Below are 24,397 nucleotides of genomic sequence, written 5' to 3'. Positions count from 1 at the left end.
CATTTCTAATAATATCTGCCCATGGGCTCCATTCCTGGTTACGGTTTATTTATCCAATTCCTTCTGTCCCCCTCTTTTTCCTCACTTTTTCATCCTTCCCCTTTCCTTTTTCGTCGCCTCGATTAGTCGCCCGAACTCCAGACTCTGTTTACTCGACGTCTGCATGCCGTTCGTTCCACGTTCCCGATGCAGCTGACAATAAAGATTGCTTCACGTATGTATGTGTAGATAGAATAGCAAATGCCTCTCGACGACTCTTCTCGCACATTCTCGTACCGCATCTATGTATTGTAGATATACATATCATAAACCGAGATCAAGTGAGAAGCTTTTCCGCCTCGACGTCCTTTTGACCTTTTTTGCGTCCATCTTTCACTTCGCGATCCTGCCTCCACGCCTAAACTGGCATCTTCTCCGTATGCAGAAATCGTATCAGAAAACACTCACTTCGCCCTGCGTAAATGATAAAGCTGCGAAATTTGATGTATGATGTCAATTAGAGACGCGTAAATTCACCGAAAGTCACTTGAAGCTACTTGAAATCACGTAAAGCTACTGGAAGTCACTTGATGTCACATGAAGTTACTTAATTGAAGTCACGCAAAGCCGCTGGAAGTCATTTGATGTCACATGAAGTTACTGCAAGACGCAAAAACTTACCTAAAGTCACTGTAAGGTATTTGAAGTCACACGAAGTCACTTGAAGACTCGTAAAGTCATGGGAAACTACTTAAACTCATGGCATTATTGAAAGTCACGTGAAGCCACCGAAAGACGTGATGCTACTCTCTTTTTAACGTCATTAGAAATCAGTTGTAATCACGAGAAGTCACTTCTATCCACGCAACAATCGCAACGCCAATTTCATTCGCTGATCATCATTGTTTCCCGCAAATTTACAACGATTCGCGGCTCATGGCGTTAAAATTCCACGATATAATTCTCGCAGGTTCCCACGTACGTATAAAACACGCGCATGCATAATGCAATCAAGTGCGCGCACTTACGACGTTATATCTATAATACTTGAACATGTTATAACGTACCACAAGCCAACGACATTAGTGCAGCATTGATGCTAGTTAGCGGCGCGGGTTTCGGTAACCTTTCGCTTCCTTTAGGCATTCCAGCCCGTCATCCCACGCTGGGTTACCATGGCATCGTTCATGCTGTTGGTACTAGAATCGTAACCGAGGTCCAGTGTTACAACAATGCCGTCGTCTCCTCTCGTCTCCTGGTGTCTAACAATAAGCGAATGATTCACGAATAACATAACAAGACAGCCCTCGACGTCTCTAATTCCTCTGCAGTGCCTTATAACATCGACGTCCAGTGTTTCAACAGATTCAAAACAATGCACAAAAGTGTCTTGGTTTTTTATTTTGCCATCAAAAACGTGTGCTTCGTCATTGCTTATCGACATCACTATTTTAAATGTTGTGCCCTATCGATTTGTCGACTCTTGCATTTTCTTTTTTTTTTTTTTTTTTTTGCACCCACGCATAGTCATTCTTGTCTTTGCATAGTTTGTTAAATTTTTGGAATTTATATCTAGCCAATCGATTGTCTGGTTCGCTTATGGAATTGGTTTCACTCAAACGTATGTAGATCGAAGAATCGAATTTCATCAATCCTCCTCCTACAATTGGAGTCATATAATTTTAGCAATGAAGTTGCGAGTCGACACGTACTCGCGATGCATCGCGAATTCATTGCATCGCCATTGCTGCTGCGCCGGTGCAAGCGGCTTAAAAATCTCGCAGGCCAAGCTTAAGGTAACATAACAGTACTCGTTCCTTAGCACCGGATATGGACGGGCACGCGCTGAGTTTCCGGCCTTGTTTGACCGGAAGTAACCTTTGTACGATTAGAAAAACGGGCACGTTTTAACGACGGGCTATCTCGCGTTACCGAGATCGCATACCTTGGGGGTCTTCGACTTTATTATATATCAGATTCGAACACCGATTTCTCGCTATGCAAGTCTCTCGTGAAAATTACGGAGAATTAAACGGAAGGTACGAGAGAATTGTATATACTGCAAAATAATTACCTTTATAAATCGGTGTAAAAATCACTGAATCGTGAGATGAACAATTGCACGATTCTCTGCGAGATAGGATTGCAAAATGAATCGAAAAAGATCATCCGACTTTAATACAGAGATGCTATAGAAAAATTACCGATTCATTAGACACAAAAAAAAAAAAAAAAAAACAACAAATATTACATCACTGCACATTTTTATGAATATGTTTGCTCATACCCTACCGAATGATCTCCTAAAGAATAGATGATGATTTCAAAAATTCTTCGAATTTCTTGAAAGGTAAAAAAAAAACGTCGGATATCTTTTTGTTTCTTGAGTTGAGTTTTTTTTTTTTTCTTCCGCTCAAGCACTTTTTGTATAAATTCATCCGTAACCTCGACTGCGGGAAGAATCTGGAGCACCGATGCTCCAAAGAACAATTGAACCGTTGTTGAGACGGTTATATACACGGAGTTAAATTAGCGGGAGTTATCGCACCTTTCACAATCCATTTTATCGGTGTATTTAATCTTGGGAAATAGGTAAATCCAACCGGTATACTTTATAATTATACCATATTGTATGACCACAATGCCAACGCAGTTCTATGTATAGACAATGCACAGCTGCTGTAGGTACGTAACAGAAAAATTTCATTAAAAAACATTTTTCAAACGCTCGTGTAATTGCACGAGCCACCGGCTAATCGTTTTTCGCTCTAACAATAAAACGGGGCTAATTATATCTGATCGCCGGTATTTCAATCCCAGATTCGTGTGATTTCGAACGTGTTACAACGCAGAGTCCATTGTACAATAAAAAAGTTAAATAATCAAAAGTGTGTAAGAAATTTAAAATACTAAATTTAAGCAAAGGTTGAATTAAACTCTCTGAAATTAAACGTGAAGGAATTAAAAAAATTTAGTATATAATGCAAAATTTAAATGCAAAAATGCGTTATTCTAATGAAATTCGCTTCCAGGTAGGAGGAATAAAATTTTTTTATAAAATTACGTATCTTGGCAACAATAATAATTTAGAACATTAAATAAATTTCATTCATTTCTCGAGAAAGGTTTTTCTCATTTTTAAACGCGTCAGCTAATCGATTATTATATTTATTTTTTTTTCGTATTTGCGCGAGTGCAGAATAATTGTTCGATGCCTGATCGTTCTATTTTTTTTTTTTTTTTTGTCTTTACTTACCTTATTTCAAAGCACCTGGCTGTACGAAAGTAAAAAACGCGTGCGCAATAACTGCGCAATTCGTGATGCGTGCGCCAGATGGAATGTTTTGCAACTGAATACCTGCCCATGTATTCTATCTCGACAAGTTGACGGCCTCGCTCGGATCTCCGTCGTCCAGGTCGATCCGCATGATGCGTTTTGCCCCGCATCGACGCCTCCGTCTCGCGCAGCGTTTTTCGCAAGCATCGTAACGCTGCAAAAAAAAAAAAAAAAAATTGGCGGTGTTAAAATGGACCAACAGTGAATGGTAAGAATTTTCGTGATCAATTCGGAACTTGAACGTCTGAAAGTCGGATTGACATCAAATAGTGTTGGATTGACATCGAAACATTTCTATAGATGGTCACACCTCATGTAATTTTTTTTTTTTTGCATTATAGTGTCACAGTATTCGATATTTGTTGTAATCACATTTCCTAGGAAATTTCATTCGAGATGGTTTACAGACATTCAAATTTTCTTTGACGAATGCGAGTCCACGAGCATTGTTATTATCATTGTTATTTGTGAAAAATTTATATCGTGTTATAAAGTTCGCGAGCTATGCATGACTAATTGTTCAAAGGATGAGAATTTTTGTGCAGTTTTGTATTTATCTCTCTCAGGGCCAAGTTCATGCGAATTTTATACACATGTTTAGACGTTTGGAATGATATACTTGCTAATTTAGTCAGTCTCAGATCAAATTTACGCAAATTTTAAAAATGTTTCGACAATCTTCGTCTGATTTGGATCAACTTAATGCAAATTTTTTACATTTCAAATGAAATACTTGAGAATTGAGGGCAATTGATTCAGGTCAAGTCTGTTCAAATTTAACAAGTTTCAAATAAAATACTTGCAAATTCGTCTTGTTGTGGGTGAAATTCACTCAAAGACTTGTTTGAAACAAAAATCTCGGTTCGACTTTCGTTCTTTTCGTGTCAGATTCACGAAAGTTCTTCAAGCTTGGAACCAAACGCTTGGAAATCCCGGCTGTTTTGGGGTCAAGTTCGTTCAAAGTCAACAAGTTTCAAACAAAGCACTCGATGTTAATCTTGATGCGAGTGAAATTCATTCAAAGACTTGTTTGAGACAAAAATCTCGGTTCGACTTTCGTTCTTTTCGTGTCAGATTCACGAAAGTTCTTCAAGCTCGGAACCAAACGCTTGGAAATCCTTGCTGTTTTGGGGTCAAGTTCGTGCAAAGCTCGCGTACATTTGTCGCAACGGAGTTGAAACTCGACCCGAAGACACCGGAAGGTGTCTCGAACTGCTCGTGTCGTCGATACGGTGTCATAAACGTTAAGGTGTGTGTGATAATTACGGGCTTGTACCGTACTTCGCGAGACAACCCGGTATACACGGTATAAGCTTAGGAATCGTGATCATTGTTCGAAGATTGTGTCATTCGTGGGCTCGCCCATCGGCTGCATGCCGCACAAATATTTGGCCTTTGTTATTCGCACTCGCAGAGCTCGCAAGTCGGACGACTCTTGATCTGTCGGATCAGAAGCGATCTTGTAGCACTGGTCAAGAAAATTTTTTGAACAAGGAAGTTACTGTGCTTACTGACTTTTAAATGCCTATTTTTAAAATTTTTTATTAGTTTTTTTTGTTTTTCGACTTACAATAAATGCCGGACAGATAGCTACGATAAATAAATATAATTATCCCGTATCAAAAAAATTAAGTCAAAACGATAAAGATTCACATGGGTATTTCAAAATTAGTGGGAACCTTCCTTGTTTACAAAATTTTATTGAACGGTGTATTGTAACAATATCTATGACCTCATTTTTCTCGACAAGACCTGTACTTTTGGAAAAACTAATAAAACTATTCGTATCTAAAATATTCTAATATCAATTCTATTATTCTAAAACTTGTGTCTAACGTAATCAATAAAAAGTTTTCGTGTTACACACAAGAAAGTGAATTTTTAATGGTAATCCTTGAAGTCACGACAATTATAAAAATGACGAGAGAAGACGGTTTTTTTTTTTTTGATAAAATTACGAATTTTAACTCATCCTCGTTTCACTTTCGGTATATATTATGTATATCGTAAGTAATGTTTTAATCAACCATCTCATTTAGGGCGACAGCTGTGCACCGTTTATGATCTATATTTGTTCCGTTTCGATTAAATACAGAAACCTAAATACGAACGAATATGTATGTATAGATACGTGTAACCGAACTTTGTCCGTATGCACAAGCAGCTCCAGATGCCCTCGACTATATATATATACATGTGCGTGTGTGTATACGGCCCAAATTCGAGCAGATGATCAAACATTCGTGTAATATAGGTAGAATTCGTTGGAAATGAAATATTCTCCGACGGTGATCGATTCTATCCCGATTTACAGTTTTAACAAGCCACGTTGTAGAAAAAAGGATCGTTCCTTTTTAACCGCAGTTTTTTTTTTTTTTCTTTTTTTCGTTTTTTTGATTCGGTTGAACAACTATCAATATCACAGGTGAAATAACAAATCGCATTCGTGCGGTATTAATTAAAAAAATGGCGAGTAACTTTTGAGGAATGTTTACTAATTTTCGAAAAAAAAAAAAATGAAACATTTAGCCGGGTAAACAGATCTTGTCTGCTAATGAAAACATTCACAGCATTCGCTGTAACGGAAGTTATGTACTTTTATTGATTGTTCTTTTTTTTTTTTTTTTTCTTCTCCTCAACTGTTACACAGGTAATATATATGTAATATATGGAATTTCGTTTTAAAAGCATCATTTTTATTAATTTTTTTTTTTTTTTCTCTAGCGAAAAACATATTCGCTCAAGCTGAAGGTTAATTGAATCAATGCTTTGCAGAAATAAAAAGTATCACATTATTTTGCGACGAGTCTAGTATTTTCGCTGTTGAGATGTAAAAAAGTAAACTTTGCACGATTTCAACGTTAAATCTTGATTGAGTTTGTATGTCGTCAAAAAATGATAAGAGACCGTTCCTTGTAGATTATTAAATACCCTACAAAAATATGTACAGGACGTAAATTGCCTCGTTAACGAGCTACAAAGTTCAGAAATAACTAAAACCATTTTCTCCTGTCAATTAAATGGAAAACGAAAAATTTCGTTCAGAAGCCACTGAATATTAACATTAAGGTATCAATTTATCACAGGCGTCTCGTTACCTCTTCCTACAATCGTTGAACATGTAACTTTGAAAAAAAATAAAAAATTTATTCGATTTTTTTCCACCAGTCTAGTGTATATACATATACATATATATATATATATATATATATATATTATAATATATCCGGTGCGGTGATATAAACGCGTATATATGGAAGCCCGAGGTGGCGATCAGTGTGGAATATAATGATACACGTGTGTTTTTTGTGTGGGAGAAGTTTGGTAGAGTCAACGAGTATGTGTGATAATATATATACATATGCATACATACATATATATATATATATATATATATATATATATATATAGAGCGAAGGGAAGTGAGAGGTAGATACGAAGAGAGAGGGAGAGAGACAGGGAGCGATGGTGCCGCTGGGGGGGGGGGGAGGTGTAGAGGTACGTGAATGTGATTACGCGTTTCTGTCATTCAGTGTCTATCGCGTCGCGAAGCTCCGAGCACCTTGGGGGAAACGGAAGTCGATCCCGTCCCACTCGGCTTCAATGTTTTTCCGCCAAGTATAACGAGAAAAAGCATTAAATCAAAAAGGAAAAAAAAAAGTTAACAAAATAGAAACTATCCCGCGAAACAAACGTCAATTTGATTATCCTGATCGGTTTTTTTTTGTTTTTTTTTCTTTCAATTCATTTTACACTCTTCCTTTGTTATTATTATTATTATTATTATTATTATTATTATTATTATTATTATTATTATTATTATCAAACGCACGTTATACAAGGAAAATTGCGCTTCATGCGGGCGAAAGGTTGTTGAACGTTTTTTCCGAACGTCCGTAATATACGATAATGCCATAATACTGTTGTACTCGTTTTTTATTTTTTTTTTTTTTTCTTGTTTTTTATGTTTTAACAGCAAATTTGAATGTTATAACTAATACCGTGGTATAATAATACGTGTAATGTACTGTGCGTATAATTAAATCGATCCTTTCTCAATGGCAAACTTTTCGCGAGACCGGTTTCTGACGAGTTTTTAATTATTCTTGTTATTATTTCTTCTGGTTCGTTTTTTGTTTTATTCTTGTTTTTTTTTTTTTTTTTTTTTTTATCCTCTCTCACCAATACCGCTCAATTACCGTGACTCCGTGTGTGATTAACCACGTACAATAACCAATTCAAAGTTTCACTTCAACGCGTTTGTTTGTCACCTCTAATAATATTCATTGTTACAAGCTCGTGTAGAGTGTCGTTTAATGGTAATTATTACATCGTATAATATGTTTAATCGGTATACGTATAGGATCAAATTTAATCGAACTACTTCTGCGAATTCAGTTATACATATATGTGACTGTAATTTCTTTCTACATATGAGTATGCATGCATGTGTATAATTTGCAAAATCGTCCTAGATACTCAAACGAAACGACAACCACGAGCCGCAATAACCGCTGCGATCATATTGCATCGATTCTGCAAGGCCTTCGACCTGAATTTTAGCACACAGAGCCCAGAATCGCGATTCGCAACTATAATCGACGGTAATAAAAAAGAAATAAAAGAAAAAAAGAAAAAAACTACACCCAATGTGACGTATAGAACGACACCAACGACAGTCTGATTTTATCGCAACTCAACTAAATATACACTGTTACAAAAATCAAACGGTCCACTTTACGTTTAAGTTATTCGTTCACGTTTCTGTTGGATAAATATGACGGCTTGGTAGTGCATTAAAAAATTGTAAAAAAAAAAAAAGGCAAAAATTTTTATTCCACTTGCTGGGATGTATCTTTTTTTTTTATTTTTCTCTCTCCAACCGCGTGCACAGTGTATAATTATAATTAGATCTGAGAAAGTAATTAGAGGAGGCTAATTCGGAAGGGGTAAGAACTAATTGAACATCAGGTGCAGCAGCGTGGATACTTTAACGGGCGTATACATGTATGATGTTTACTGTTAAATCCTGAAATTAGCATATCGTTACGTTTGCTTGGTTGCAACATAGGAAAGGACTGAGACGCGGGCGTTGTAACTTATAAGGAAGGTACATATGTGCATACCTACCTACCGTGTATTAAAATACGAGGTGGGGAACAGCTCTGCCTACATACATCCACCCACATCGTTGGCCTTCGGAAATGCAGTTAAATATCCTCGGAAGTTGTTGAATATAATATTAGCCAGTTGCCGTGCCTTCGGAACGAAGTTACGAAATATTTTTCCATCGGTTCGAAAGTTGTTTTAGAACATTTTAATCGACACCCAATAAATTTCTTATATCACCGTCGATACTGCACGAAATTCTAATCGTAAATTTGCTTTATTTGGGTTAAAATATACTCCGACTAATCACGCGTTTTTGAATGTCATACGAAGTTACGTAGGGAAAGAATTTTTTCAACTTTTTTTTTTTTTTTTTCACAGTTGCACCCAAATATCGAGGTAGTCATATTTTTCGATTCGAAGATGAATCGATTTCTGATTAAAAAAAAAAAAAAAAAAAAAAATAGAGAGACAAACTCGACGAAGAAAGAAGAAGAATGATCTGATCGAAAATAGAATTCTGATCGTAAATTAAAACTGTATTTATTTAAATTATCAAATATTTGTTTCACCTTATTTGATCGCTGTACATTGTTATGTCAATAAAATTTTTGTTCGTACGTTGTATTGTTTTTTCGCGACGGGAATTCTTTTCAAAATATAGTTAATATAAATATTTGCTCGCGGGACGTTTCTTCGTCGAAAAATCGATGCCTGTGCCATGACTTGTAGGTATATTCTTTCCGTAGTTTCTTACAAAAATTTAAAGAGGTTTTGAAATTTTTTTTTTTTTTTTTTATCCAGTCGTTTTTAAGCATTTCAGCAGATATACCAAGTTTTTCAAAAAAGTAAAAAACTCGTACAAAGTGTTCGAAAATTGACTGAAAAAAAAAACAAAAAAAAAAACAACGTTCTATTCGTCCTCGAAGTATTTATCGGTTCAATCAATGGCGAAATATTCTCCGAGTGCCGAAAGCCGATAGATTCGAGAGGAAACGAGTAAAATTAATTATCCATGTATTTCATTTCCGCCGATACGTAAAGCCGTCAAATAATCGAGTTGCTTTCTTCGATTCTAGGAAAACGAGACTGCTGTACGATTAAAAACAAAGATATTTAATTTGTACGGAACAAGATAAATAAACTGGAAATTAGTCTCAATGTCAAGATGATCAATGTCGATATTTGATGAATTTGAAACGAATTGAAATTCCGAATGGGACTCTCGCAGTCCAAATCTAAAGTTGGGAGAAGATAAAAAATCAAGTCTTCACTATTCGACAAATCTTTACCAGTGTTTTTAATTGGAACCATGATGGTAAACAAGAATGAAACGATATCCTAGTTTATTAAAGAAATTAAATGATTCTTAGCAAATTCGAATAACACAAGATAAAACGTCAACGAATTTGGGAACATGTTTTATACTTAAAGCGTTAGAAATTATTAGACTATAGTATTTTTTTTAATGAAATTCTAATGTTTTCAGGTTAGTTTCTTTTATTCACTAGATTTACAAAAATTATCCGAAAAACGTTCAAGACATATTACACGATATCAACTTCGGATCCTTGGAGATGATCAGAATAATTCGAAAAACATGAAAATCGGATAAAAACCACCAGAGTTGTTCCAATTCGAACGATCTGTTTAAAAAACTTTTTCTTAAATAGCTGAAATGTTAGTTTATGTTATCCGAATTTGCTCAGATTCTTTTTTATTACATAGCAACGTTGCGATTTTCTTCACGTTCGCTATCGCTGGTAAAAATGATATTGCTGGTTAGAATTTTTTTTGTTCTTCTCGACGTTTGATTCCCATTTAAGTAGCCTTGAAACTCGGTTTGACAAATGTTTGATAAACCGAGCCTGCAAATATTCTACCACCACGACGATACAAACAAACTGTGAATTTAAAACTCGTTAAAAATTTCCACAGGTTGCGGTTGAGAAATGGGCAACTAATCGGCCTCTAGAGGCGATAACTCGAGTCTAATCGTCGCGGGTTCCTGCCTCGAAATCGGCCCAATTTTTCGCCACAAGGCCCAAACTCAGGCGGAAGAAAAAACCGAATCTCCAAGGCGTCAAGTCCAACGGAAAAATGGTGTACAGAGGAAATCTGCAGACGGACGATCCAAGGGACGCTCCTAAGCTGCTCCGCATGGCGCCGTTGCGCGCGAGTGGTCCGAGAGTCCCAAAATCGGGCCCACCGGCCGTCGGAAATAGTGAAACGGACTCGCGGAGGGGGGATGAAAAGGGCTGCGCTCGTTCCAACGGTCCCAAAATCGGCGTTCCGAGGCTGCGGAACATAAACCAAATCCGAGAAACGGTTTTCGTCGACGGTTCGCTGACGCCGATCGAGCTGATCGGCAGGGGGGGTGGTCGGCCATTATCTGCTACGGTTCCTTCGGAAGTCGAGGCCGCAAAAAACGCGCGCAACTTCCGGCCGCAGAGCACGATGTTGGCGAACCTGCGAGACCTGGAGAGGCTGCGAAACACGCCGCCGTCCGAGCGGTGCGGAAAAATCGGCAGATCGGCGAACTCGACGGACGTGAAACTGCTCTCGAGGATGGCGGCGACGGAGCTGCGAAACGCGACCGGAAATCCGAGCCGCGAGGCGCTCAAAATCCAGTCGGATATATCCAGGATCCAACGGATGTTCGAGGGATCGATCGGCGCCGGATATCAACCGGTTAAGAAGGTAGATCAGGGAAATCGCGAGGCTGCCAGACGTATTAAACCGAGACCGGAAGTAACAAGGCCGAGGATTTTGACCAAGGAACTTACGGACGCGCGCAAAGATACGAAAGCGGAAAAAGTCTGCGGCTCGAAGCCTCCGAAACACGCGGCCAGACCGCAATCAGGGGCCCTTGAATCGTCGTCGAAGAAATCGGAGGCCCCCTTGGTTCCGGTAAGGAGACGGAAGGAGGTCCTGCGGGACAGAGCCGATCCTGCTATCGTCGTGGATTTGACTCGCGGCCAAAAAATTCCGCCGGGTAATCGATTTGACGATTCGAGGAGCGAAGAACCTGCGACGAACTCGAGGACTCAACCGGTTCAGGCTCTTCAGCGACCCGACATCCTCGAAGGACTCGTCAAGGAGTCGGATCGGCAGATCGCCGATCTTCAGCAGGACATTAACGCCAGGAGGAGCAGACCGAGGAGCGTTTGGCGCGGCATGGTTCAGTCAATGAGGCTTCACGACGTCGAGCTTCATTCCGACAACGAGGAACAGCACAAGGGTAATTTTTTTTTTTTTTTTTTTTGTACCTTAATTTTACATTCAAACCGGGTGTCTCACGTTAAAAAATATTCCCAGATATACCGGGGAGTAAGGATTGAATTGAAAAATACTTTGGACAAAAGTTGGTGGATATGAAAGGGGGGCGTCGGATGTGAATTCCAGTTTTTGGGTCCGGGGGACTCTGCTGGGCCCACTGAGGCCCAAGTTTTGTTTTTCGAATTGAACCTCCTATTTTTTTTTTTTTATTACATTTTCTTATTTCTCATTGCAAAGTGAGCAAGTTTGAAGTTTAGTCGTATTTTGGTTTTCGCCTTTGAACAGGCCCAAAATGTTGTTTCCATATGTGTACATCGGATAACGCTAATGGCAGCGGTTCTTAAATGCTTGGCAATGCTCAAAAAATTATGCGAACAATCGCCTTGGACCCTTTTCAATGTTGAGCAAATCTGTTCGCCGTAGAACTCGTTTTTATTTTCAAATTCTTCGGAAAGATCGGAGCATCGCCATTCTATTCACGAGAATACTTCAAACAACGTTTTGGGCCTGATCGAAGACGAAAACCAAATAATGACCAACTTGATCACTTTTCAACGAGAATCAAAAGAATTCGATGAAAAAAATCAGACGTTCCATTTGAAAAACAAAAATTATGCCTAAATGGGCCCAGAAGAGGCCCCGGACCCAAAAGCATGTTTTTTTTTTTTTTTCAAACGGGACACCCTGTAAAAGGCGTTGGGTCTCTCAAGTCGCGTCGATATTCTCCGCTAGATTCATTGCGACGAGAGGAAGTTACCGATTTCGAAACGGTGGAATACGGATTACGCTGTAGGAAGCAAAAGGAAAAAAAAAAAACTTCCGCGACTTTGACCAACTTGGATTTCCCCGATAATTCAGATTGAAATCTAAATCTAAACAGTTGTAATTCTCTTCTCCATAGATTACAGCAACTAATCGATAGCTATGAAGCAATTTATAATTTGTGTGATTGAGTTTTTCTACCTTGTAATTTTTTTTTTTTCTTTTTTCACCCTTATCCATCGAAAAAATGATTTATCGATCAATCGAACCGTCGCACAAATCCAAGTTACTTCGTAATAATAATTCTGCTTGTCCTTCGGTAAACGAATCGAAATCGTCGATTAATCGATTAATCGGTAAAACGATTAGTCTAAAAACTCGATTAATCGACTTGTCGAAAAAACGACCAATCGACCGATCGCCCGGCGCTTGTTAATACTAAAATTCGCCGACATGAAGCGAATTATTTATCCCCGTACCAAGCCCCAAAATTACTCGGCACCCCGCGTTAATTTCCATTACGGGGTTCCGGCAGCCGGGCCCCGGTCCCCTATTTTTAGTCCTCAGCCCCAAGCCGCCTTCCCGAGTCCTGCATGTCACATACGGCCAGGCAGTGGTGGGCCAGGTCAGGGTGTCGGGCCCGAACATATGTCGTCGCGTATGGATTTTCTCAGCGTTAAAACCGTGCCCGGTGTTGTTTGTTTGTTTGTTTTTTTCATTTTCTTTTAACTTTTTTTGCGGCTGGCCCGTTTTTTTCGAAACGCGTGCCGCTCTGATTTCGAGACTCGCGGCGACTCGCCGTCCAGCGTATTTGCAACATATATAATACGCTTGTCGTGTGGGAGTTTTTGCGGTTTCGACGTAATACGCGCATCGCGCAAATTTCCGCTAACAGCTCGTCGTTAGCCTCATAATTAAACCCGAGTTCTACGTTACGAATGCACGTCCGTTACCTCGAAGTCTATTTATACATACCCGCGTTGGACATAATTTACAGTATCGAGGGAAAATGTTGCGCGGACAATTGCGACCTGGAATTTAAAACCGCGATTTTACAATAACTCTTTTACCAAGAATGATTCAACAGTTCGTTGAATTATTCTAACAAATATTTTTTCTCTTCCTTTCCGCTTCGCTTACATATATTTTATTTACGCATGCATCGTACATTATCGTACTCGTAATAACGATTGTAATCGTTGGTGCCGTTGAAAAAATTGATAAAGGAACCATTTCCGTCCTTTTACATAGTTGGATTATAATTGCACGCACGGTTTGTTTTTTTTTTTTATTTACCTCCTTCCGTACGTTTCAGCGTTTTAACTCCTTCCTTTCCCACTCGACTCTGCAATTATACTTCAAGACGGGTGAACGTGACTTATCGCAGATGAGAAGAGCCTTCCATCCTCATAGATGGCGGTAGACTAAATATAACGATAAGCACCGAGTCTTGAGAAACTTAAACTCCGCTATCAGAGCCACTCGAGTCCTGTGACAAACCACGTTGCAATTCTTCCCGAAAAAATTTCGCGATAATTTAAATCATATTCTTACTATCTGCAAATCTTTTTTGAAATTCTGGATATCTTTGCTTGTCTGATTGAAATTTGCTGAGATTTATTAGGGATTCTTAGGGGCATTTCAATCACGTTCAAAGATTTTTCGAACAGTATTTTCGCTTTTTATAACTCCCGATTCAAACTATATTCAGCCAAAAAAACCAACCTATCGAATCTATGGTCTTAAAAGGACCTATTTGATGAGAAAAAAATTTTCCCGTTTGGAAAAATTTTTAGCTCAATTTTAAAAGGTGTCGATGGTCATTTGAAATTTCCCATTTAAATAATACGCTAAAAATATTTTCCAAGTACATTCTTGCAGGGCATCAAATTCTCTAATAAAAAGACCCTGGAGTTGATTTTCTAGACTCCAAATCCGTATACTTACGGCCGCCGTGAAAGTCGAAGAAAAGCGGAAATATGCAGTATAGCGTTGATACAAAATTATAATCGAACTTTAACGAAAAATGAAGAAGAAAAACGATTTATTTTGCAAGCAGCGCAATTAAATCGCCAGCTATATCCTAATTGTAACGAACAAAGTTTTATCAACAATTAGAAAGAATATTAATGTTTAAAAGTGCAATAAAAAATGAATGAACGAGTTGAAACTCTACTCCTTTGACGAATCTAGTTTATAAACAACATCTGTCGCACACCTTGTTTCATTTTAGTTTAAGTCTGTTCATTGAGTATGAATATTTTCAATCGTAGAGCCCTAAAACTGCATATTTCTGCTTTTCTTCGACTTTCATGGCCCGTAAGTATGCGAATTTTTGAGTCTAGAAAATCGATTCGCGAGTCTTTTTTTTTAGAGAATTTAACGCCGTAAAAGAATATGCCTTAAAAATTTTTTTCATCTCAAACGGTTCAAAAGTTACAGCATTTGTAATGAAAAAGGAAAAAAAAAAAAAAAAATGTTTCGCGTGTTATTTAAACGAGAAATTTCCAACGTCCAACGACACCTTTTAAATATCAGCTAAAAACTTTTCCAAATCTTCCCATCAAATAGATCCTTTCAAGACCATACATTCGATAGGTTACTTTTTTTGGCTCAACCTAGTTTACACATATTTCCCGAATTCTCATTTCCTCCTCCGGTAGTTTGACTCGATATCCCGAAGGGATAATCCGGTTTCCCGATTCAGATCATTGCAATCGTAGGCTGAATAATCGGTGGGGGGCTCGGAGATTTTTTCAAATTCTTATCTCATCGGGTGGAATCGCGTCGGGCGAGGCAAACGCTTCCGGTTCTCTTTGTGTCAGGACTCCTCCGATCCTTTCGCCTCTCAACTTCCCGCAGGATCCTCGCTCCGCCACCCCTGCAAACAGCAGCAGCAGCAGCAGCATCCCTTCAGTCTACGCCCTAATATTGATCTGGGCTCTCCTCATCCCCTGCATCCTCACTTTCTCTCCGTCGGCGCGCATTCACAACCACAATGAGAAATCCCTCCCTCCCCCCCCCCCCCCCTTCACCCCCCTTCACCCCCCACCCCTCATCCCAGTCGTCGGCACCCAGACACGCGTAAAGTACGTCCGATGTGATACTCGACAGTAGAAACGTAGCTGTCAAACCGTTAACACGCCGTTGACAATTCCGGCGACACGTTCGTTTCGCGAACGAGATTAATCAGCTTCCGGTTATAAACGCATCGTCGGGCGTTATTCTTTAATTTGTAATATTTAACGTATTTCGGTGTGGAAAATGCAGACGATTTTTTACGCCAAGGTTTATTGTTACACTACCGATGCAGAGCTTAAGCAGCAGTGATTACTTCCGAATTCAACTTCCGGAAATGGTCTTGTGCGATGTATGCGACTCCAAGGGTACGGCAATCATTCTTTATACGTAATAAATTTTTCAATCCTCCCGCACGTCGTACGACGCTTTTCGTTTTCTTAATTTCATCCAATTATGCCAATTTTATACAATGGTTGTATTGTTGGTAATTCGAAGGATGTATTTTCGCGTATTTTTAGCTTTGTGTCATCGGCGATTCCGAATCGGTTTATACGGTGCGTATTATCGTGTTTGTATCAGATATTGAAAGTTTTTTTTTTTTTACAGCAATTGCAAAAACATCAAATTACAAAGTTGCTTAGAAACTGTGACTAATAGTTAAATCAATGTAGTTTGATTCAAGTAGAAGAACGTGATCATTCTATTTCACGTGTAGATGAATATTTTAATCCCCTGAATTTTATCCGAAAAAATTCCGATCTATAATAATTACAATTTTGTATCATTTTTCGTTTTTATCGCAGAATTAATGAATTATTAAATACAGTTCGTTTCGTTCGGATGAATGAATGATAAAAAATTTACAATTGCATGATTCGTTTGTGAAAAATTCGTCAACGTTCGATCGTGAGATCGATTTTTGGCATTATAACAAAAGTGTTCGAATAAAATAAGATAAACAAAAACGGTCATCGACCGTTAAAGATTCTTCGATTGAATTTTCGTTGTTGAAAAAAATTGCCTTTATAATACGTAAAGAGATGATATATTCGTTGTAATCGAACTTTGTTTAAGTTCAGTTTTAATTTATACCACTGATCCGTGAATCATTCGTTCTGGTCTATCAATTTTTCTACCGGACTGTACGCCTGTTGAATCTTTAATCCGAAAAGCTGCTTATAACGTATACTGTATACGATTTAATGATGCGAAGTATGACGCGTGTATGCAGATGCACGCATAGCTGAGCGTACGATCGTCAATGTTGATCTTGAAGTAGGTGTGAATTTGCGTGTGTGTATATACATACACACACCTGTTCTCTCGACGAAGATCATCAGAAAGTGATTTTGCGTTGCAATTGCCAAAAAAAGGATCGACGATACCTCGTTTTTCGTAATTCCAACGATATTGAAACAGTTTTTTCAACGATGCCTGATTTACCGAATTTATCCAGTCACTGTAACGAATGAAATTATTTCTCATTGCATAAATTATTTTCACACACTTATTATTTCGAGGAGGAGATTGGCTCGGTTAATTTTATGCGAGATAGCCGACGAAAGGGGTGAACGAGTATCGTACGGTGGGAAAAAAATGACTATAGCGAATGAAAATTGAAAGAAAACGAGACGAAACGTCGTCGTCGCCGCGAGCGAAACAGAGAAGCTAAGCTCTCTGTCCGTCGTTCGGCATTTGATGATATGGGATGTAATCCCCCATCGGAGAGTGAACTTTAGAACAGCAATGCTGACGCGACTAGCTCGTTATCGCCTCGCAGGCATTTGAGATAAGAAAAAATAGAGAAAGAGAAGACGGGGACGGACTGGCGGGTAAAAAATCTCGAATCAAAACACAGCAGCTATGCGGGGCTCGGCTTATCACGAAAAACCAACAGCATCCCTCTCTCTGAGATGTTGTTACGCATCGCAGGCTTCTCGTTTTCTCGAAGCTTTTTGGATATGGTAAAAGGTTAACGTGCAGGCGCGATTTTTTTTCTTCCTCATCTAAGGGATACGAAAGAATGAAGAAAAATATTGTGTGTAGGGTTTTTTTTTTTTTTTGGTTCTCTTCTCCGTCTGTATTTAGAGGTTTCGGAAAAGAGAGAATTTTTTTCTCTCTTCAAACACGCGTCAAAATTTCAGCACAACATCTCAAACGGAATATCTCAGCTAAATATAAACTCTTGATATTGATGTTTAAAAGTGTCTGTTTCATTTTTTCGATTTTCCATTCAAATGACGTGTGTAAAAAAAAAAAAAAAACACACACAGCAAATATTTTAATTTTTCTTGCTCGTAAATGGCTCGACGTACAAACTATCCAAACAAAGATTCTCACAGGAAATTTCACGCTCTATAAAAATGTACAGAGATAGAATTTTCCTAACTCTAAGCGTTTTCGAGATATTCGATTATGAACGTTGAGTCGTCTTAAATATCTCTTGATCGGTTAGATTTAGGAAAATTCTTTATCTGTACTTTTTTATGGAGCGTAAAATTTCCTATAAGAATCTGTATTTAGATGGTTTATGAGTCAAGCCATTTACGAGAAAGAAAAATTCAAGAAAATTCCCGATTTTTTTTTAACCGTTATTTGAATGGAAAATGGTAAAAATAAAATTACCGCCTCTAAATATCAATATTAAGAGATCATGTTTCGGTGAGATATTCCGTTTGAGATGCTCTGTCGTAAGTTTGACGCGCTTTTGTGATAAATAAATTTTTTTTCGTAAATGGTTAATTCCTATACCAATAAAAAAAGAAAATATATTCAAATGCAATCCGATCTACACTCCATTGCTGTGCAATTTATCGATCAATCGTTTTTTCAATTCATCAATTAATTGACAATTTCGATTAATCGTATTTCCGATAAATCGATTAATTTTCCAGCAGAATTATCGTGAGGTAACTTCGATTAATCGATAAATTGATCGATTGCTTGTCGAGGCATAAATTTCCGAAATACCTTTTTTGATATTGAACCTTCGTGAGAAAACCTCGTTAAATCCTTTCATCGGCATGCTTTTTATCTACCTTATTCCACGCCGCGAAGACGTGTATATATATATATATATTTAACACACACATATATTTAAACTGCGATATTATACGGGCTGTTAAGGAGGCGGCGGCAACGGTGCAATTGGGTTTATTTGCCTTCCAATTGTCATTTCCAAGTAGACGTTACATCGTTATTCGTTATACGCAAGATCCAAATCTACCTAGCATGTATACGTCTGAGGACTGAAAGGGCCTTCTTCTAGTTAAAATTGTTTATGGTGTTCGTCGGGACCGCGGTGACGTCACATATTGACTTAACCCATAGCGCGTTATAGGAACCGTCGGACAAGCGCGTAGTTTCGACTTTATAAATTACAACGGTAATGCCAACGAGTCAGCGTACGTAATTCAATTTTAATCAGCCGAAAGCTCGATATTATTTTCACGTTGTGACATTTCAGCGGTATAAATTTTCTTTTTTGTTTTTTTTTTTCCCCCCCCCCCTTCCTTTTACCGTTTAACCGCAAGGATTTTCTTTCCACCGTTTTTCCTCTTCGATCCGTCATACTTTACGTTATCGACGGATCAATTCGGTAAATCGTGCACGTGTAATCCGGAAACATTACACGATGGGGAAAATTACACGCCCAGGTTCGTCATGCGGGCTACCGGGCTTGTGGAACGAGACCGTCATCAAAGAGCCGTCGAGTCATCTTTGTAATAATCCGTGAGATCTTGTTGCGACGAATCATGCAGGAGCTTTGTTCGTGTCGAGTGATGCGATCGGAGGGCAAAGTGGAAAATGGATACCGTCAAAAATCCGGTTACTTCTCAATCGGGCTTTATTTTTCGCCGCTGTGAGGATTCTGATTAATAATCCTTTTGATGCGTCGTATCATCGTTTTTCAATTACATGATGTAGGGATTTTGAAAACAAATGACGATCTTTGATTATGAAATATAAATCGACTTTGAACTGTGATCAAATTTTTCAAAAGTCGTCGTGAATTAGTGACCGCCGTAAAGGATCTGTGAAAATTAAAAAAAAAAAATTCAAATCCTTTTACCAAACGATGTCACTTTGGCCAAACATTTTTCCGTTGTAAGATAATCTTTGATTATGAAATACAAGTCGATTTTGAACTGTGATCAAGTTTTTCAAAAGTCGTCGTGAACCATTGGCCGTCTTAAAGGATCTCTGAATATTTGTAAAAAAAAATTCAAATTCTTTTACCCAACGATGTGAGTTTCGTGCGGATCTTTCGACCGCACCGGAAGTGGCGATAATGCGAGATCCAGAAACGAGCGGATAATCCTAAGACTCGGTCGGTTAAGTTGTTCGTGCGGAGCTGTAAAGTCTTGTTAGTGTCACCGACCTCTGACTGCTGACACTTGTTATGCACGCGTATTTCCCTCTCCGTGAATCGTAGAAGTGCATGCCGAATCGAACCATGCGATGCGCGCGATAAGTATTGCGGTGATTTTGTCGATGGATATTTTTTCGCAGTATCAGTTCCACTGATGGAAAATTTCTTTATCAAAAATTTCCGCACCTTATTGGAAGTTTTATTCGGATACGGAACAGTGATTTCACCACAAATTTGCTGTTTATTCAATTTACAATCGTAGACTGAATTTAGCAAATTCAAATTACTTTTTTTTTTCTTCTGTTTTTCCTACAAGTTTCAGTAAAATCAAAAATTTTCATTGAAAATTTGGGACAAATTGCGCGTAGTAATTTTGATCGCTGCACCGAATTTGTAAATTTTCAAACTGATTTCGTAAATCGATAAATCTTTTGCGCGATAGATGTTAAGTAAATTTATAAACATTTTTAACGGTGTGTCTGCAGTTGCGTTTGACGAGGCCTCGGGTTTTCCCATACGCAATATTATGGTGAAAATTAAGTGTGCAGATAGTTAACGAGTTGAGAAGTTTCAGTTATCTTTTTTTTGCAAGCCTTCGATTTTTCACTTTTTCAAAACTAAACCTCGTTCGTCAAAGTCGGATCGTATTCGATGAAAATTCATTGAATTTAAACCCTGAGCGTGAAATCAGCGTATTTCCAACCTGTCGTAAACCAACATCAAAGTCAACCGAATATTTTCTATCTCGAAACTAAGTATACGATTTATTTTATTCCTCTGAATGGTCAGAGGTAGACAGACGTTGAAAATCGAATTCGGTAGAAAACTATCAACTTTTTAATATCGAGAAAACCTTGCGATTCTACTTTTACTTGAAATCTTTAACATCGTCATGTCGTTGTGTAATTCCGCCGAAATCTTGAGCCCTGATTTCAAGCTATTGGTTAAGTCTCGTTCATTGAAAGTTACTAATTGACGCAATCGTCATCCCTCTTTTAAAAATTCATTCCCCTCAATTGATTTCATGCTGATATCTATTATCATATTACAGGCTCTGACTTACACAAGGCGTCAGAGTGTATACAGAATTGTATATAAACGAAGCAGAGTTGTGATTTCAGCTGTAAATCGTTTGACTAACTCCCGTTGTAGGTAGATATGTGTGTGTGTGTGTGTGTGTGTGTATATATATATATGGGGCATTCCACGCCAATTCGACCTGGGTTTTACCCTTGACATCTTAGATTTGGCGCGCAGTTTTTTCTACGATTGTTCCCACTTTGAAAGGTACTCTGTTTTTTTTTCTGTTTTTTTTTTCGACGCAATTTGCATTTTCTACAATTTTTAGAAATAATTTCATTAACGTAACGTAAATTTTTCGCAAGATTTATTTTTCTTCTTAATTTAAAAAAAAAATGACTTTCGCTTCTGATTTTTTCAACGTTTTTTCTTTTTTTTTTTTTTTTTTTGGAAAAAGCTTGAAAACAGTAAGAAGGGAAAATCGGTCCACACCGGGTCGAAGCTTGAAAATTTTGATGTCCGACGCAGGATTTTTCAGAATTTTTTCAAATTTTTAATGTTTGGTCGGGCGATAAAATCGTTTCTAAAAATTGTAAAAAATTCAAATAGATTCGAATAAAGGAAGAAAAAAAATGAAATAAAACAGAGCACCTTTCAAAGTGAGAAAAATCACATAAAAAACCGCGAACCAAATCTTGAGAGGTCAAGGGTAAAATCCAGGTTGAACTGGGGTGGAATGCCCTATACATGTACCGATAACCGAGCGTACGTGTCAGCCTTTATCTAACACATAATAGGTATAACGTAACTTTCGTTCTAATGACTTTTCCCTCTCCTGTCTTCTTAATTTTCTTTCACTTCGGGGCTAATACAACAATCTTCACATTATTAATCATCGTCGAGTTAATTAAGCGGAGGGACTCGGAGTAGAATATCGCCGAGACCTGCGTGTATGTGGGTTGACTGCTTCTCGTTCACCATTCCTACGGAGTATAAAATATTGATTTACCGCATGCGTAATACCTCCTCCTCCTCCTACGCGCGTTATCGCCACATGTACACAAAAATGATTCCGGTGACGTCTAAATGGGATTCTTCTGTCATTCGTATGCCGTCGGTTGATAAACACACTATCGGCTAACTGTACGCAGACAATGGGCCGACCCAGACTTCCTTCGACCGCTTATGCGTGTGTGTGTGTGTGTGCGTGTGTGTAAATGATGTACACGCTTGATGCACGTACACGCATCGTTGCTTCTAATTACACCAGAGGTTCCCAACTTGTAATCGGACTCATCGCAACGTCCGCCGAACCACGCCCCGCGAGATTTTTCCCTCGTTTCGTTGGAAAAAAAAAAAAAAAAAAAAAAGAGGGCGGAATATTTCCTCCACCTCCCCCAGAGAGAGGAAAAATTGAAATCATCGATTTTCATCTCCTCGTAAAACTCGGCCAAGACAGAATGTACAGGTCGACGTATTTAATGGCAAAAGTACGATGTCCGTAGCGCCGAAATTTGACGGAGAATTTTGGGTTTTCCGAGCGGAAGTAAACAACAGTTAAATAAGCGAGCATTGTCGTAAGGAGGCCAAACTCGTGACCAAAGAGGAAAAATAAAAACATAATTCGTTCAATTTTTGCGTATTTCTAATCACCGTTAAAAGCGTTTAGGTACATCTTCTCAGGGAAACCTGAACGGTAAATCTTTTATTCTTGAAATTTTCGTTACCTTTGTTGGTAAAAATGTCAAGAATCAATGATGAAAAACTTTCCATCACGGATATCGTAACCGTCCCACAGCTTTTAATGAAAATACAATTGATCAGCTGGATGATTCGTGATTGAGCCAAGGTGACGACAATATCGCCGGTTAAACAAAGCTTTCGAAACAACAGCTCGAGCAGCGGCAGGCAGCAAGCAGCCATTAGCATTTCCTTTTCCGGTGAGAATAAATGATCGGCAAGAAAACAAGAAAAACAAAAAATTAACAAATAAACAACAAACCTAAGACCAATGAGAAGAATTGTCGATTAATTGATGCGCGATGAAACTCCGACTTGAATAAAATTGCACTAAATGCCGTATCTCGGAGAGTGAAAGTAAAAAGACGAGGAACGAGTGCCGTTGCTGCTGTTTGGCTCGAATCTCCCCGAACGCAACCCTTATCTCGAGTGTCCGTCTGTTTTGGGACCGTGTTTTCAAGTTTAACCAAGTCCCACGTTCATTCGCCTACTTCAGACTTATTCACCCTAGATCCTTGCATGACGCACACGCTGTGCCTTGTCTGGTTTTGTAAGACTGCGCGCGTTCCATGGTCTAGACTCTAGACTACACAATGCGCGGTCTAAAGCCCAGGCGCGGTACGTTGCGTTAATGCAGAGATTCGGAGTGATTTGATTTTATTTCCGAGCTTTGAAGCTTGAAACTTCGGCTACTGCTAAGAATTTTTACAGAAATTGTTAATACGTATGGTTTTAATATTTTTATTTTATTTATTTTGTAAAGAATTGTTAATTTTCGGTAAAACATTGCAGTAGCTTGTAGATTTTTTTATACCGAAGAGATACTAATTTTCGTGGCAATCGACAAGTTTTTGACCGAGAAACTGCGCTTGTTTATAATTTTGTGCGAAAACGATTTCATTCAAAAAATTCTACGAAATATGCCAATTTTTATCTTATTTTTTGAACATTTTGCGAAAATTTTGGAAATCATTTTCACCAGGGCTACATTTTCACTTATTATAATATTTCATTTATTTATCACAGGAATCGTTTTCCGATGAGCTTAAGTAGCCATAATTTTTAATTGAAATTCGCATACAGCTGGATACGAATATTCCCCTCAAGAACAGTTTTTAGAAAATCTGCAGGCTTCCTCATCTAATTGTCTTTTCCGCTGAATCGATCTAGCCGAGATTAAATTCCCCTCAGTGGCTCTTCAAGTTCCTTTTCTAAACATATTTCTACGTACAGAGTGAATTCCTAACGACTGCACGGTCCGTCGTCTGCTGAAATTTGCCAGCGTAAAAATGTTGATACTTTTCGGCGGCATTTGTGCTGATTTCGTGAGTGTGAAAATTTTTGAGGTTAGAGACAGTTGGTCACCCTGAAAAACAGTTGCTCACGGATTTTAGCGCGCGCGCGTTAAGTTTTAGCAGACGACGGATCGTGCAGTCGCTAGGAATTCACACCGCGTATAAAACTCAACGTCTTTCTGTCCGTATGTTCGCTTACGACCCGAGAACTACCGAACCGATTGTGATTATTTTTTCATCCGTGAATAGCTACAACGTCTGGCCATGTTCTAGGCCATTTTTCGTTAGAACCAGTACAATAGTTTGGGAAATATGACGATGTTTGCAAACCAAGATGACGCACTTGTGCAAACACTGACCAAACGTTTACAGATAGAGGAAAATTGCGTCGAAGAGTTTTCAAGGTCTCGATGAGCTCTGTAATAAAGTGGATGAGAGGATATGGCTGTGTTTAACAGTGATCCTGAAAACTTCCTTGAACTT

The 24,397-nt window shown here is 38.4% G+C and overlaps 1 protein-coding gene across 4 annotated transcripts in view; it reads left to right on the top strand.

Moving 5' to 3' along the window:
- The first annotated feature begins 6,862 nt into the window (after positions 1 to 6,862).
- LOC107218946 overlaps positions 6,863 to 24,397 on the top strand; it is a 30,572-nt gene continuing 13,037 nt past the window's right edge. Inside the window, exons 1-3 of one of the 4 annotated variants that reach the window (XM_046745300.1) lie at positions 6,863 to 7,185; positions 7,792 to 7,920; positions 10,364 to 11,666. In XM_046745300.1, the coding sequence (XP_046601256.1) occupies positions 10,526 to 11,666 (1,141 nt within the window). In that variant the 5' untranslated portion in view covers positions 6,863 to 7,185; positions 7,792 to 7,920; positions 10,364 to 10,525. Of the gene's footprint in view, positions 7,186 to 7,478; positions 7,636 to 7,791; positions 7,921 to 10,363; positions 11,667 to 24,397 lie in introns of those variants that run through there. The other 3 variants (XM_046745301.1, XM_046745299.1, XM_046745303.1) reach the window with 3 other exon arrangements.

This window comes from Neodiprion lecontei, chromosome 7 (assembly GCF_021901455.1).
Source record: "Neodiprion lecontei isolate iyNeoLeco1 chromosome 7, iyNeoLeco1.1, whole genome shotgun sequence".
Classification (NCBI taxonomy): domain Eukaryota; kingdom Metazoa; phylum Arthropoda; class Insecta; order Hymenoptera; family Diprionidae; genus Neodiprion; species Neodiprion lecontei.
This window is presented reverse-complemented; position numbering and strand designations above follow the sequence as displayed.